General features: G+C 36.0%; 1 protein-coding gene across 1 annotated transcript in view; it reads left to right on the forward strand.

Annotated features, from left to right (window-relative positions):
* Positions 1 to 1,223: 1,223 nt before the first annotated feature.
* Positions 1,224 to 15,875, forward strand: part of LOC132702090 (uncharacterized) — a 43,088-nt gene continuing 28,436 nt past the window's right edge. The window contains exon 1 of the mRNA XM_060670512.1: positions 1,224 to 1,411. Within this exon, the coding sequence (XP_060526495.1) occupies positions 1,330 to 1,411 (82 nt within the window). The 5' untranslated portion in view covers positions 1,224 to 1,329. The remainder of the gene's footprint in view (positions 1,412 to 15,875) is intronic.

A 15,875-nucleotide genomic window follows, 5' to 3' on the forward strand; every position in this document is an offset into this window, starting at 1 on the left:
GAATCATTGGTCCGTACTTTTTCAAAAACGATGGTGGCCAGAACGTTACAGTCAATGGTGATCGGTATAGAGATATGATTACTAACTCTTTCATTCCTGAATTGAATAACTATGATGTCCAGGAGATGTGGTTTCAACAAGACGGAGCAACATGTCACACAGCTCGTGCCACAATCGATTTATTGAAAGACACGTTTGGTGGCCGCCTAATTTCACGTTTTGGACCTGTGAATTGGTCTCCAAGATCTTGTGATTTAACACCGCTAGACTACTTTCTGTGGGGCTATGTAAAGTCATTGGTGTGTGCGGATAAGCCACAAACGCTTGACCATTTCGAAGACAACATTCGCCGTGTTATTGCCGATATACGGTCACAAATGTTGGAAAAAGTAATCGAAAATTGGACGTCCAGATTGGACTACATCCGCGCCAACCGTGGTGGTCATATGCCAGAAATCATATTTAAAATGTAATTCCGCAAGACTATCTTTCGAATAAAAAATATTCATGTCAATCGAATAATCCATCGTTGTTTTATTGCAACGTAAAGTTCAATATATCGAAAAAAAACACCTCTTATAAAAATCTGGAGTCTACAATTTGAAATTAGGATCTTGTCCCAAAATGTATATCATTCAAACAGGTAGAACATTTAGGAAACTCATTAACGAACATAAAAGGGCGTTTAAAAATAAAAGTTCGGATTCTAACTATGGCATTAATTTAAATTCAGAAATGCACAACTTTGACGATAATTTTGATACTTTACGCAATCATTCAAAAAGCATAAAACTAATTTTGTTGCAAGTTATGGAATTTATTACTTAATGACCAATTGGATTTAAATGCGTCGTTGGTAAATTTAAATTTATAACGCTGGTATTAAAAAGCTATTACTACCTGTTTTTATATATGAATATCGGAATATAGTCATATTTTGTATTTGATAAAGACACAGTGTTGCGGAAACAGCTGTCAAACTATTAAAAACTGTGAAAATCTGAACATTTTTTGTTCTAATTTAATTTGTATAAGAAGTTTTGTTGCATTCAATAAGAAAAAGTATTTGAATGATTGTATAGATAACGAACATTTTTCTGTCCACTACCATCGAAATCCAGCGATGCATTGCTTATCTCCGGAGTACCGCCGGAATTCGTGGTACCACCGCCGCGTTAAAGCCTGTAGAAAGTGATCATGCACCTACAGTCGACTGCGGACGTCAGTTGCGACTGGTACACTCTCGAGTACGTCAAGTAGTACCGGAGCAGCGGTACGACCGTCGATCATTCGCAGGTTTTTTTTTCATTAAAGAAAGCGATACGAATCATGGAGTACGGGTGGTTGCGGGGTTTGGTGTACGTCGCGGCTATTTGCAGCGTCGCCGCGACGGACAACAGCGAAGGGCAAGGTGAGTCAAGTCTGGCGGATACGGCGGCCGCGCCACTAACCAATTAGGCGGTTTCGGTAGTTTTTTAGAGAATGTTGAGGAGTTGAAAATATTAATATGAATGAAAAAATTGGGAAACTTGATTTTCGTTTTAATTAGATTTAGTTGGCCACTTCGGAATTGATTGGCACGCATTCGTGCTAATTTACCGCAACCCGATTATGTTTTCGGCATTTATGCAGATTTTGGATACCACAATCTCGAGTTGCATTGGCGTCCGTTGGAAATTTCAAACGGGCGTTTTAAGTTTCCATTGCCTATTTTATCGTCAAATTTCGGTAATGAACCAAGGACTAAAAAATATATGTCAACAATTATCTTTGTTGTTTTTTTTATGTAATTATGAAGCAAAACTTAAGAAAAATAATTAAAAAATAAATTTAATTGGACATTTCAGAGACGTGCTCGGTCAAAGGGATATAACATTATTTTATCCGCATTTTGAAATATCTAGATATATATCTTAATTATCTACAACAAATAGGCTCGCCACTGTTGTTGGACCTCATATAATACTAACTAACGAAATATGCCTCTAGAATATTGCATAAAACCTGAAGGTAGGTGTCAAAACAAGGCTGGACACTCCTGTACAATTTACAATGCTATATGGTATTCCTCATCTGAAGAAGTGTGTTCTTATTGTTGTTAAAGGATATACTATTTGATTAACTGTTAACAAGATCTTTCATTTTTTCTTCTTTGCTAACATGATGGGCTTAATCGAACAGTGAAAGCAATTTTTTGCCTTTGGGTGTAATTCACGGTTATATGGTGCATATTTTGTGACATCATCAACGACTCTGGTTTTCCTGAACTTTTTTCCTGAGGTTCCATTTCACTTGCTGTTCTGTTTTCATGCATTGATGTAATTAAAGTGGTCTTTCCATTTCCCGTCATCCTGCATACACTAAATTTCTAACATATCATTATGTATACTATATACAGGGAGGAAAATATACCAGGCAGTTAGTGAGAAACTTATCGCACTGGCTACGTTAAACACTTCCAATCGATCTTTATTGATCTATAAGGCTTCGTCCTCGAGCGCTCTATCACGATTTTCCTTTGTTTAAATTTAAATAAGCGAGTTTCTCGACCGCGCGGCATTTTTGGAAAAAACCCGCGGATCTTGAGGATAAACGTGTGAAACTATCCGCTCTGAAATGTCAGCGCATTCAAGGCGGAACAAGCGAATACCCCAAAGCGACAGGCTGGTTCGGCCTAGGTCAATGTCTCTCGCCGTTTACCAACAATTGCGAACGTTTTTCCGAAAAACGCAACCCGAATCGTGTGCACCAAGTCGAAAATAGTCCAAAAGTTAATCATTGTGACTACGGTTTAAATCAAAATAAAAAATACATTGAAGAAACAAAGTATTGATTATTAATGAACAGATCTAATGTTAATATTCCTCAAACCATAACATTTTATAAATAGTGTATTATAGATAAATAATATTAATATCAGTTTATTTATTAAAGCATAATGATACAATAAATTACCTTAATCATTTAAACTAAAACTAAAACACATACATACAAATTCTGAGCGAGCTGGCAGATAAGGTAGTAAATAAGAAAAAAATACAAAAAGTTTGCCACAAAGAATGATCCTAAAACCTCACATGCTGTGAACTTTTTTCAAGCTTCTTATGTAGTGTTTTTGAATTATCTAGCAACCCAATTCCATGTCAAGAATATTTTCATATTAATCATATATGGAAAGCAAATGTAAAGACATCTTTATGCTCTGTAAATCCCCAAAACTGACCTGGGTCCGATGGTTTCCTTTCGATATTTTTAAAAGCATGCCCCGATCTCCGTGAGACCCTCGCGTTGCTATCCTGGACTTTGGAAAATCGCCCAAGTCGTTACATAGTATTTACTCCAGAGCAGATTTTTTGTTAATCCTGAGAAATGTCATAAATTACCACAACTGCAAATTAAAAGTTATCTCTACTTAGATAATTATGTACAACTATGCTCTCGTACTCTTCTAACTCTTCAATTATCAGGTGTACCCGTACTTATAACACGGTAGAGGACGCGTTTCTGGATCTTAAACTATTTGCTCTGAGCTTTGAAGTCGTTAAACCACACTTAAGGTGGTATACCAATTAATACACTGTAGTAAAAAGCTCTAATTAGTTGTTCATCTCATTTACCTTGTGAAAAATAATTTAAACTGGTCCACTAAGTATCTTTTTTTATAATAAATAGCACATATTAAAATGTTAATTATTGATTAACAAAGTAAAGTTGGTTATAAATGTTTCGAATTCTTCAAAGGGATCCATTTCCGCACGTTCCATCTTGTGCCTTTATGGCAATTTATTGCAAATAATACTAATACTAATGTGCAATTTATTTTATATACGAATATGCTTTATTGCAGATGGTTTTATTGCAGATTGACTTGATTTTTGAAATAATTTTCCTGTGTTGTTTTCCCACTTTTTCTATGGTGTAAAAATTTAAACCTTTAACCCAATTTGACACTCAACGCGCTCTTTGTTTTATATCCGCTTTATTGCAGATTGCCCAATAATTAGTCATTGGTTAGTTTTCGCAATGTTACTGGAAATAACATTAAATTAACAATTTGTTATATATCCGTTTTATTTTGGATTGGCTAATGCTAAGTGCCTTTACTAATTTTTGAAAGGGGCTCGTTTCTGTTGTTTTCTTGACGTCTCTTTGGTTTGGCAAATAACAACAAATTCTGCAATTTGTGTTATATCGGCTTTATTGAATACTGTCCGATAAATAGACGCCGTCTTATTGCGTATTGCCTAATAAATATTCAGTGCCTTTACTAGCATTACCAGTTATATAATGATGATACAGGTCTACAGTGATTATGATGTTTGAAAGCTGTTTGCTTATTTGCATAATTTTGGGGGCCTTTTTTACAAAAAAATTATTACGTCTTTTTTTTATACGACTGTATATAATAAAAATGTTATTTTATTAATATACATTTTTATGACATAAATATTTTTGTTCCATGATTTTTAGGAAATTAAATATAATTTGGCAACACTGTATAATAAATTCCTCTGGAAGCAACTGAGTTGGCGCAGAAGCGTCAATACAGCCTGCTTATGCGCAGTTTGGTTGTATTGGTTGGCGTGCTAGTGTGTTCGCGGCTGTTGTTGCGTATTTCTAGTGTTGTAGAGCGTGTAAATAAGGAAACAAGACATTGTGTGAACAATCCAAATAAGAAACAAACTGTGTATCCCAATCTTACCTCTGCTATTCAGATGTACCGATACCTACCGCCCCAAAAGGACTAGAAAACGTCATATCGAACGGAATCTGCGGAATCTAATTCCTACCCAGATGGCCCAGGTTTCACAGAGAGTACGAAGTGTTTAACCAAGTTTATTGCACAATGCTAAAGAACTGGCCTCGGTTCCCGTTGCACATTCGGTACATTTAAAAGGAAAAAATTTAGAACTCCTTTTGAAGAAAATCAACTACCAAGAACAAAGTGCAAACTGCTGTAGATGCTCCTAGGACAACAGGGGGGTTATACAAAATTGCAATGCTTTATTTGTGAGTGGGATAGTCGGGAATCAAACAGAATGGCCGTCTAGAACAAGCTTTACACATGGAACCAAAAATGTACTAAGAGATAGCTTAGTTGGACCCCAAAAAAGTTCTACTGCCTTTTCTTCATATCGGACTCGACTTGATGGAGCAGTTTGTTAAAGCTCAAGACAAAAACCGTTATTCCGATATTGGTGCGAGAAATTTCCAGCCATATCTGATGCCGCAGATAAGAACCTTATAGATGTGCCCTTAAAAGCACACAGCCGACAGTCCGGACGACGCAGCTTTCTGGCAAAAAGACGAATATTTCACTCAAAGAAGTCAGAGTAAAGTTTTTTTTTCATAAAAAATTATTTTAGAAATGTTGTTTTCTTTTTCGTTTAATATTTTTAAATCAGCCTTCCAAAATTATGTAAAATCAGTTTTCAAAACGAAAACATCTGTCAAAAACTTTCATTGCATAGACCTGTGTAATTAGCGACTGACTATATTAATTTGTATAAAGGTTTTCTTATATGGTTTTCGTAATTTTTCCATTTTTCATGTCAATCAATTTGCTTGATCAACGTCTTATTGCAGATTGCCTTGTCAGTGGCTAATTTTTCTAATTTTTGTCATTACTTTTTGCTTACGCATCGCAAATTCAAATTAAAATTTGTTATTGACTGCACTAACTTTCTCTGCCTATTGGATACAAAATATACAATTTGTTTTATAAAAATGTATTTCCTTCTATGGTTAGGGTCCTTTCCCTTCTACCGAAGCGACACTATTCTGACGTCACCGCATTAACGTCGAATAGCTCGTGGTCTTCCAAGTAACCGCTCACGTATCACCTTGTTGCTCAACCGACGATTCACAACGCAACCGCGATTTTTTCTCCCTGTCAAATGTAAACAATCGACGATCGAAAGCCGACCGTGATCTGCCCGGAGTCCCGTACCACGTTGAGAAATTATCGTTTTTTTTTCCGGGATCGTGCAACTTAATCGCTACCTATACAACAATCGATTGTGTAAAATAATAGACGAGCGAGCGGTCCTCGAGACGACCGGATCTACGTTCCCTTCGAAAAATTTCGTCGACTGCGACAAACTTTCGAATCCGCCGCCTAAAAAAAAATCTAATCAGCCACCCGAAATATCAAAGCGCCGTTTTTGTCATACTCATTACCCGCAACCGTATGTTAATTTGCTTTCGCCGCCATTTTTCTATTAACAATTTTTAGAATCAGCGCACCAGAACGTGTTGCAACGCGCGCGTTTTTTTTTCTATTAAGAAAATTGCGTTCTTTATTACATTGACCTCGTTTGCGAGCGATCGATTGTTATCAAAATGGCGGTATTGTTTGGGAAGCGGTTTGATCGATATTGTATACCCGGTATACGAAATTACCTGTCGCGTTTCATACGTAGATGTCTTGTCGTTGATAAACGCCATCTTAGATGCCCGAAAACTTTATTCCTCAAACAGCGCGTACGAGGTGTGTTGAAAAAGTAAGGTGACTTTTGTAATCGGACAGGCTACGTAATTTCGATATTTTTTTTATGTTTTCCCTAACATATGTTCGTACTTAGGACAACAATATCAGGTCGAAATTTCAGAAAGAAAAAATCCCAGAAATTTTAGTGCAGAGACTAGTAATTCAGCATAACATAAGTATAAAACACAGAATAAGAGAAATAAAAATATAAAAAAAGGGCAACAACAACTATCATTATAAAAATAGATTAATTCACTTACGAATGTATAAGGAATAAAGAAACAATATACATTGGTTAGAGAACCAACTTCGATAGAGACTGCTTAAATGTAAGAAAGTGTTTGAAACAAACTCCAACATGTCAGATATGTGCGGGTGAACAAGGATTGCACATCGGGTGACGAGCATTCCTGCGTTAACTACAAATATGCTGCAATTAAAAATACCAAATGTAAACTACAAACATAGGGCGTACGATAGAAACTGTGAAGCATATAGAAGAGTGGTCGTAATGCTATGTTAATAAATTAACAGACATTAGATGTGTTTTGCGTGCTCGGCGATTTTCTGCTTTCAGAAAAAAAGAATTTGCACAAAAATTTTGTGTAAAAAATGGAGTATACTGCTGCAAAATGCTTAAAATGCTTGAACAAAAAAAACGTTTATAAGTAATACAAGGTGTTTCAAGATGGCCGAGATGTTGAAGAAGTGAAACAAATGATGTCGAAAAATCGTGGAATCACTATTAGGGAAGTGGCTGGAGATGTCAGCATCTCCACTGGATGTTGCAATGCAATTTTTTATCGAAGTTTTGGGCATTGAACGTGTAGGAGCAAAATTTGTTCCCATACCGATTAATTTTGAACAAAAGGACCGTCGAATGAGCATCACTCAAGAGCTGTTGAACGACGTCATGGCTGATTCTGATATGCTCAAAATTGTCATAACTGGTGACGAATCATGAATATATGGTTATGGATTATTATTGTTATATGGTTCTTATTATGGTTATGGTTATGGATATAAATATCAAGGGTTTGCTTACTGTTTTCTTTAATTATCGTGGCGTAGTACATCAAGAGTTCTTACCGTAAGGTCGTACGATGAATAAACAGAAGCAATACGAAGAAAACTTCCGGAATTGTGGGAAAACAATTCATGGGTAATCATGTCTCAGCCACCATATTCACCGGATATGGCCCCCTGCGACTTTTTCCTGTCTCCAAAACTCAAGAAATCCATGAAAAAAAGGAGGTTTGGAACGATTGAGGAGATAAAGAAATAGTCCCTGGAAGAACTCAAGGCTATGCCAGAAAGTGCTTCGAGGATTGGGGAAAACGTTGGCACAAGGAGGGGATCACTTTGAACCGGGCAACATTAATTTAGATAAATAAATAAATACTTTTTGATAAAACTTAAAAGTCACTTTAGTTTTTGAACACACCTCGCACATATCGATATAATATAAGGTTGTTCGGAAAGTCATTTCGTTTTTTCCCGTCAGAGGACTTAATTACGTTTTTTCGAAACCAACTTCACACTTAAGCCGCATAACCATTATATGTCTTGAGAGCTGATATTGCAAGGCTTGTGTGTGAAAAAGTTCTATTAATTCTACGCAGTAGTTTTTGGTTGGTGCCCTTTTAAATATGGAGAGCAATAAGCAACATTTTCGTCATATTTTACTTTTTTACTTCAGAAAAGGTAAAAATGCTGTCCAAGCGAGAAAAAAATTGACGGATGTGTATGGAGGCGTGTTAACAGTACGCCAGTGCCAGAACTGGTTTGCAAAATTTCGATCCGGCAATTTTGATTTCGAAGATGCACCACGGTCTGGAAGGCCGGTCGAAGCTGACAAAGATGCGATAAAGGCATTAGTTGATGCAAATCGGCGAATAACCACACGAGAGATCGGTGAGAGATTAAATTTGTCGAATTCGACTGTTTATGGCCATTTGAAAGGCATGGGCTTAACCTCGAAGCTCGATGTGTGGGTGCCCCATGTCCTTACGGAGCGAAATTTGTGTCGTCGCGTTGACGTGTGTGATTCGCTCCTCAAACGTCAAGAAAATGATCCATTTTTGAAGCGGATTATTACTGGGGACGAAAAATGGGTTGTATACAACAATGTTAAACACAAGAGGTCATGGAGCAGAAAAGATGAACCGACTCAAAGCGTGTCAAAAGCCAACATTCACCAAAAAAAGGTGATGCTCTCCGTTTGGTGGGATGTCAAAGGAATCGTTTTTTTTTGAGCTTTTGCCGGACAATACAACGATTAATTCAGAAGTCTATTGTCATCAACTGGACAAATTGAATGATTCACTTAAAGAGAAGAGGCCCGAATTAATCAACAGGAAGGGTGTAGTGTTCCACCAGGATAATGCGAGACCTCACACAAGTTTGGTCACTCGCCAAAAACTTTTACAGCTTGAACGGGGCGTACTGCAACATCCACCATATTCTCCAGATCTGGCGCCTTCCAACTACTATTTGTTCCGGTCCCTGCAAAATTTTTTGGATGGCAAAACCTTTACCTCAAATGAAGATGTCAAAAACCACCTGAACCAGTTTTTTGCCAGCAAGGACCAAAACTTTTATGAGAGGGGAATTATGTCACTGCCAGAAAGATGGCAAAAGGTGTTGGACCAGAATGGCCAATATATAATTTAATAAAATATTTATTCATTATACGAAAACTGTCTTTCATGTTCCCCAAAAAAAACGAAATGACTTTCCGAACAACCCAATAGAAAATTGAAAACATGTTTATTACCATATACTGGTTGTTTGGCGGAGGGTTCCCAAAACTTTTATTTGCTAAATACTGTTAGCAATTTGTCTTTATTACCGGGTGAAAGAACATTTAGGAGTGAAATTCTCTGGTTTGCTTTATAACAAGCCATTTTGCGTCACACATAAGCTATTTATGAATCCGGTAAGTAAAGCGAAGACAGGATTTCTGCACTTTCTGGATACGCAGTTGATCTTTTTCTACAATACGCGATCCGTATATTGCATCGCAGCGATGACCAAATAATCTTTAAAAAGAAGTTTTCTTTTCTTAAGGATTAAGATCAAAGTTTCTCCCACAGTGGATTTCAAATACAGGATTGCAAGAATTATCGTTAAGTTGTGCTTATTTAAAATTAAATTGTTTTAATCTTCTTTCGTCTTTTGCGTGAACCCAATTTTCGTCGGAAATGAGTATGAGTATCGGTGATCATCTCACCAAAACTAACCAAAACTAACCAGAACTAACCAACGCTATATAACTCGTCAAATTACCGGTGGTACGTGGAGAAGAATAATTTTCCGCCCAAAACAACAAAATTTTTATTATAGCCATATTTGAATTGAATTGAAATGATATATAACGTTCCTAAAATGGTCGCCATTAGCTTCTAAATATTTTAAAATTCGTATTCTCGTGAAACGCAACATGTTGCTCTTGAATGCTATTGTTATGCAGCTGCTTTTAATATTCTGTTCAACCTTAGAAATTATCCATTTCTTTGAGCACGCAGTATTATAATTAAGTTTCGGATGAAATTAAAGAACAACGGGCGACCAGAAATCGGCATAATAAATGTTAAAATGCAAACCAAGCCGGAGGCGCTACCAAAATATCTTATACTTGAGAAACATAAAAAAAATGCCTTTCGCATGTTCTTGGAAATAAAACACCTAAAAAGTTATGTTCAATTCGGTTTAATGTCCGACTTGATATTTTTTGCGCGGGAATTAGATATTTGCGAAACTCATGCGGAGTATAATTACTAGCATTACAATCGAGTTTGTGCATCTGGCATAATTTATCTCAGGCTGGGATAAAATTTAAATTAAAATTTATAGCAACTTTTACTTCTTGACGGCTGTTGTCATCGTCACACACTGAACATAACGCAACCATATAGTCCGGATTTAAACCCGATCGAATGCACATATTCGATGAGCGTCAACGCATACAATAGAAGAGCTTCGGTGCGGTTGGCAGGAAGAGCAAGAATATATTCACACAGAGTAGCACGCCAAGAAAAGTGCGGGCAGTGGATCTCTATTTTAATTAAAGGGCATGTGTTTGGCGTCCCAGTAATATTGAATAATATACGTGTGTTCAAAAAGTAAGGACACTTTTAGGTTTTACCTCCATCCTTGTCGTCGCAGGGGGGCATATCCGGTGAATATGGTAGCTGATTGTGATTTTTTTCTCTAAAAAGTTAAATACAAGCAACGATGAGTGAGCAGGTGCATTTTCGTTATGCAAAATCCATGATTTGCTTTCCCATAATTACGGACGTTGGTAAGGTTTTGGCGATTCTGGGTTCTTCCATGCTTCTAAACATTTTTAATCGTTTCTTCAATTTTTATGACAGCAGAAAATCGCCGAGCACAAAAAACACGTCAAACGCTTCTGTCTCACAAAAAAAATGAACATGCACACCGGCTTGAACTGTGTACGTATGTTAGGAACGTGTGTACCAACATAACAAAAAAAATATCGAATGTACGTATGCCCGCCCTATTACAAATGTCACCTTACTTTTTGAACACTTAAATTTGTTAAAAAAAGGGTTTTTGTTAGGAAAGGGTTGGCCAAATTGGAGACTGCTAAACTAATGTAGGTGTCTGGAGCTCCAAAGTTATAAGGTGTTTTTTAAAAAATGTGCATTTTTAAAAATTCGGTGTGACTTTTTGAGAATTTAATGGTTTCAATATATTTTTAAAACTGAAACATAATATATTAGATATTTTGCTCTAGTAGAGTAGCAGTAGCCTTTGGAAGAGGCGACCATAATATCGAAAACAACTGAATACTGGTAGTTTGGGTTAGTTTTCAAATAAATGGGATTTTATCATTTGTTTTTTGATAACGGGGAAGAGTGCAGCAAGCAATTTGTATTGCGCCCAATATCCTAAACACCTACATGAAAATTAGAAACACCAACAAGACTACCAAGAATTAACGTTAGATTAAATTTAACTGAGCCTTTCTTAAAACTTGAAACATTCAAACAAAACCTAGCATTTTTACTACTAAAATCAGAACCGAAATTTTAATTATTCCATATTTTTTTAACGCCATTTTGGGGTCTTATTTATTCACCAAAAATATACAGGATATCCCGTAAAAAATGGGTGGGCCATCAGGGGCCGGACATGTCAGGGCCGTTCAGGTTCACGATTAGATAACGGTTCGGAAAAAAAAACCGAAAATTTGATTTTTTTAAAATTAAATGCCAGACAGCTAAACAATATAAATGTATTATGGTTAGTATAAGTTGCTTCAATAAAAAAAAATTAAGATGCATACTTTATTTGAAAATAATAAAAAAAACAAAAATAAGAACTCTTTGGTTCACAAAACATTTCTGCAAAGCCAGTACACTTACTTAAAGGGGTTTCATCGTCAAGGTCCGAGACTTCGGAGAAGGAATCTGGTTCTGATTCCGCAGCATCGCCGTCCTGGATATTCCCAATTAATTCGATATCCATTTCAGCCCGCTGCAAAAGCGGAACTGGCCTGGAATCGTAGACAAATTTGTCATTTTCTTCTAAATTTAAGGTAGACTGAGTTGCAACAAGTTTTTGTACCTTATCTTGTGTCAGTCTATTTCTTTTTTTAGTATAACACCATACAAAGACCAGTTTCTTTCTGACGAAGCGGGACGATAGAGGTCCATTTAAAATTTTGGAAGCAATTGGCATAAGTGGCTGCGAAGTACACAACCCCTGCCACCATATAACTGGACGGGCCGTTTATTTTTTACTTATGTTTCGCGGAAATGTGTGGGGGATTCACCGGCAAACAAGTTGTCAGTGTTGTTACACTGTACTTATTTTTAAAAATATGTTTGAAAATAATTGTATTGAATAATATTTAACACGTAAACCTCTCTGAATATTAAAATGGTTTTGGATTTCGTTTCCAACAAAAATTCAATTTTTCCCAAATTTTCCGTTTTTTTTCAAATTTTCCGGGAAAAACCCGTTTTTTTTTCCGACAACCAATTTTTCCGGAAATTTTGAATCACTATTCACGATGCTGTAGATTTTAAAGTATTTTTGAATTACCATAAGGACATTTTTACGTTGGCTAGGGGTAGGGGCCTATAAATGTGTGTTACCCCAAGGCTCACTTGCTGCTGGCTAGGACAAGTTGCACAGTGATTCCATTCAGTTCATAATCGGTTTCATTCCCATCAAAAGGTGTAAACCCTACATATTTTGCCAAAAAATGAATTGAATGAATGAATGAACAATAATGGATCGTATGCATGGGAATCCATGACTCGTGTGCGGAATTAGCACCCTATTTACAGGGTGGGCATTTTATTAGGGGCCTGTACCTTTACTCATGTACTACTGATTTTAGAAAAAAAGTTTATACAAAAGTTTTATGGTTCAAATTAAATTTTAAATTATTTATTTTTATATATATATATATATATATATATATATATATATATATATATATATATATATATATATATATATATATATATATATATATATATATATATATATATATATATATATATATATATATATATATATATATATATATATATATATATATATATATATATATATATACAGGGTGTCCGATAAGTGCTGGCCGACATTAGCTTTAAAATTTTAAATGGAGCACCCTATACATTTTGATATTTTTAGAATACTTACCAAAAATAAATGTAACTTTTATAGAAACTACTTATTCGAATTTTGTGTATTTTAGACAGAAATTGAGATTATATATATGTTTATGCAAAATTATGTTCTTAGCAAATATTTTAGTAAATATTTTAGAATTGCATATCTACTTTATATTTTATTTAATTTTAATGATTGTTTCAACGATTGATGGGACTATTTATTAAGGTTACGCATATTTAAATAAAATTTTCATTAATAGTAAAAATAATAGATTATACAACAAGTGCGGTAAACGGCGTTTGACTTACGAGTTTATTTGACATGAGCGGAGCGCAGCGAAGCGAGTGTTTAATAAGCGAGTGACTTTTTTTTTTTTTTACCGTACGTGTTACATACTTTTTCTACGACCGTTAGTTTTTGAATGCATTTTCGAAAATCAACACGAATACATTCACCGACACGGCCGTCAGAATTGACAAACGTCAAAATTCAAGGCGTCGGAACCCGCTCGGTAAATCCCGAAAATGTCCGAAGTGGCTCGAATCAGTGGGAAACGAAACTGACGTGGCAAAGTGACCCGCCGCACACTAGATCTGTGTGTAATTAGGTATTTTACATAAGGGAGTAGAAAAAACATATTTAAGTGATTAAATTCGTAAACAAAAGATACACGAAACTTTCCATAGCATGAAGGCTACGGCGACCTTCTTTAGCAGGGGGAGTTTATCTTAAAAAGTGTCCAATTTTTGACACTCTGGGCGTAGAGTTTAAAATTCATTCGTTAATCCAACTTTAGAAATAAAAACACGCAATACGTCCAAATCTCTCGTTGTGCAAATCCGCAACAGCCGATTGCCGTAAATGTTTTAAATAAAGTGATGTCACCAGGAGTTGTACAATATTCCTTGCGAGATCTGTTCCGCATCGCTTGGTCACTCGGGACGTATTGTTTGTCAACGTGCGCCAAAAAACGAGTCTGCGATTCAGAATTGCGTTCGATTGTTTGCTGATCGGCGGCGGCGGTCACTCCATCTTGGCGTTCGTCGAACCAACCTCTTGGTGAGCGATATGGTGAGGTGAAAGTTTTTCGAAAATTGCGTTCGCTAGACGTAATTGGCGATTACAGGATATGACAAAATGCGATTGCCAAATACGTCAAATTGGTCGCATTTATAAAAATGATCAGATAATGACTCCGACAAGCCAGAAATTTAATAGGCATGTCATGTCGTCATAATGAAGACCCATTTATTTATGTCGGTGACGGTTAAATTTAATATTTAAATATTTATAAAATTCAACTTATTCGGTACCATCAGAATACCTCCCGCGCCTGGAGCCCATCTTGAAGCCTGCTTTATTTTCTTAATTCGTTAATTCCTCTTTTTTCTTGCAGCATAATTTTTCCTCTCTTCTCTATCAGCACTTATTCATAATAATCGTCCCACTCTGGCATTTTAATCAAGTTAACATTGAGTGTATTTTTGTTTTCTTGTGTCGTGCTATTTATTGGTTGCCCGTGTGATTTTCAATTTCTGTACATTAAATGGGTCAAAAAGTGATATTAAAAACGATAGAGCTGTCAGATAGATATAAAATTATTAAACCACTTTACAGGCGAAATAGAACTATGAATGGATGTAGAAACAACAATGTACGAAGAAAAGAAACTTAAAAATGGCAAGATCTTCAGAGGAATGGATAAAATAAGTTCGGAAAAATGTAAAGAGAACAGGAAAAGAAGAACAACTTTGCATGGATAGGAAGGTCTGGAAAAGAGGATGCGAGAGACGTCCAAAAAGATGTAACATATCCATTTGTACAATTTACGTAAAACGTCCATTAAAATGTGCAAAAAGGAATGACTTTACTTCAGTTTTCATTTTGATCGACGATATGATTATGATAAGATGGTCGCCAGGGTCCGATCGCGGCCATTTTTTATTGGCTTCTGTGTCTCATGGGCTGCTTAAAAGGAGCCAAATTGGAAGGCGGTCTGTTCGAAAGTAATGGCCAATTAATGCCCCGTCTACAAAGATGCGGAGAAAAGAGAACATAGAACAAACAAACAGACAAAAAAAATGAAAACTGTTCTTCGACGCTGATTCCATTTGTACCGACTTTGTACGACGCACGAGATATGAGTTTAGTTGCCAAACGCGTATACTTTCAAAAAATTTGATTTCATAGATTTTTCGAAAATAACAAGATACTGCATTGTTTTTTTATGTACATTTGAATGCGGATCGGTACGACTAACATATTTTTTTATCCCAATCAGCTGGCTGTAGATTTAATCGTCATTTCCTTTTCTCTGACCTTAGCAGCTAGTCGACTAACGCGACCAAGGACACCAGGTTGTGGTATCGCGGCTCCCTTATGAATGGAAATAGAATAAGGATAATCTCGATGCATACCAGGTTGACCAAATGAAATATTGATATTGTTTCGGTGTCATTATTAAACGAGCCATGAATGAGAGCAACAGAAAGATTAGAAGAGGAGGGACAGTAAATACAAATAATTAATATAAACATAAAAATCCAGCAAAAAATCTGCGGCGATAATTTTTTTTACATTATCCTCAAAAACTTTGATTTTAGTTAATACGAAATATGGTCATCATAGTAGATTTTCAAGAGCTCCAAGCGACAATACTCAACCGAAACTTTCGCAACCCGAATGAAATAATCGACAAGAGATTTGAATGTATAATAAGTTGGCAAAT

The sequence above is a fragment of the Cylas formicarius genome, unplaced genomic scaffold (assembly GCF_029955315.1).
Source record: "Cylas formicarius isolate icCylForm1 unplaced genomic scaffold, icCylForm1.1 PGA_scaffold_5__7_contigs__length_24384050, whole genome shotgun sequence".
In the NCBI taxonomy this organism is placed as follows: domain Eukaryota; kingdom Metazoa; phylum Arthropoda; class Insecta; order Coleoptera; family Brentidae; genus Cylas; species Cylas formicarius.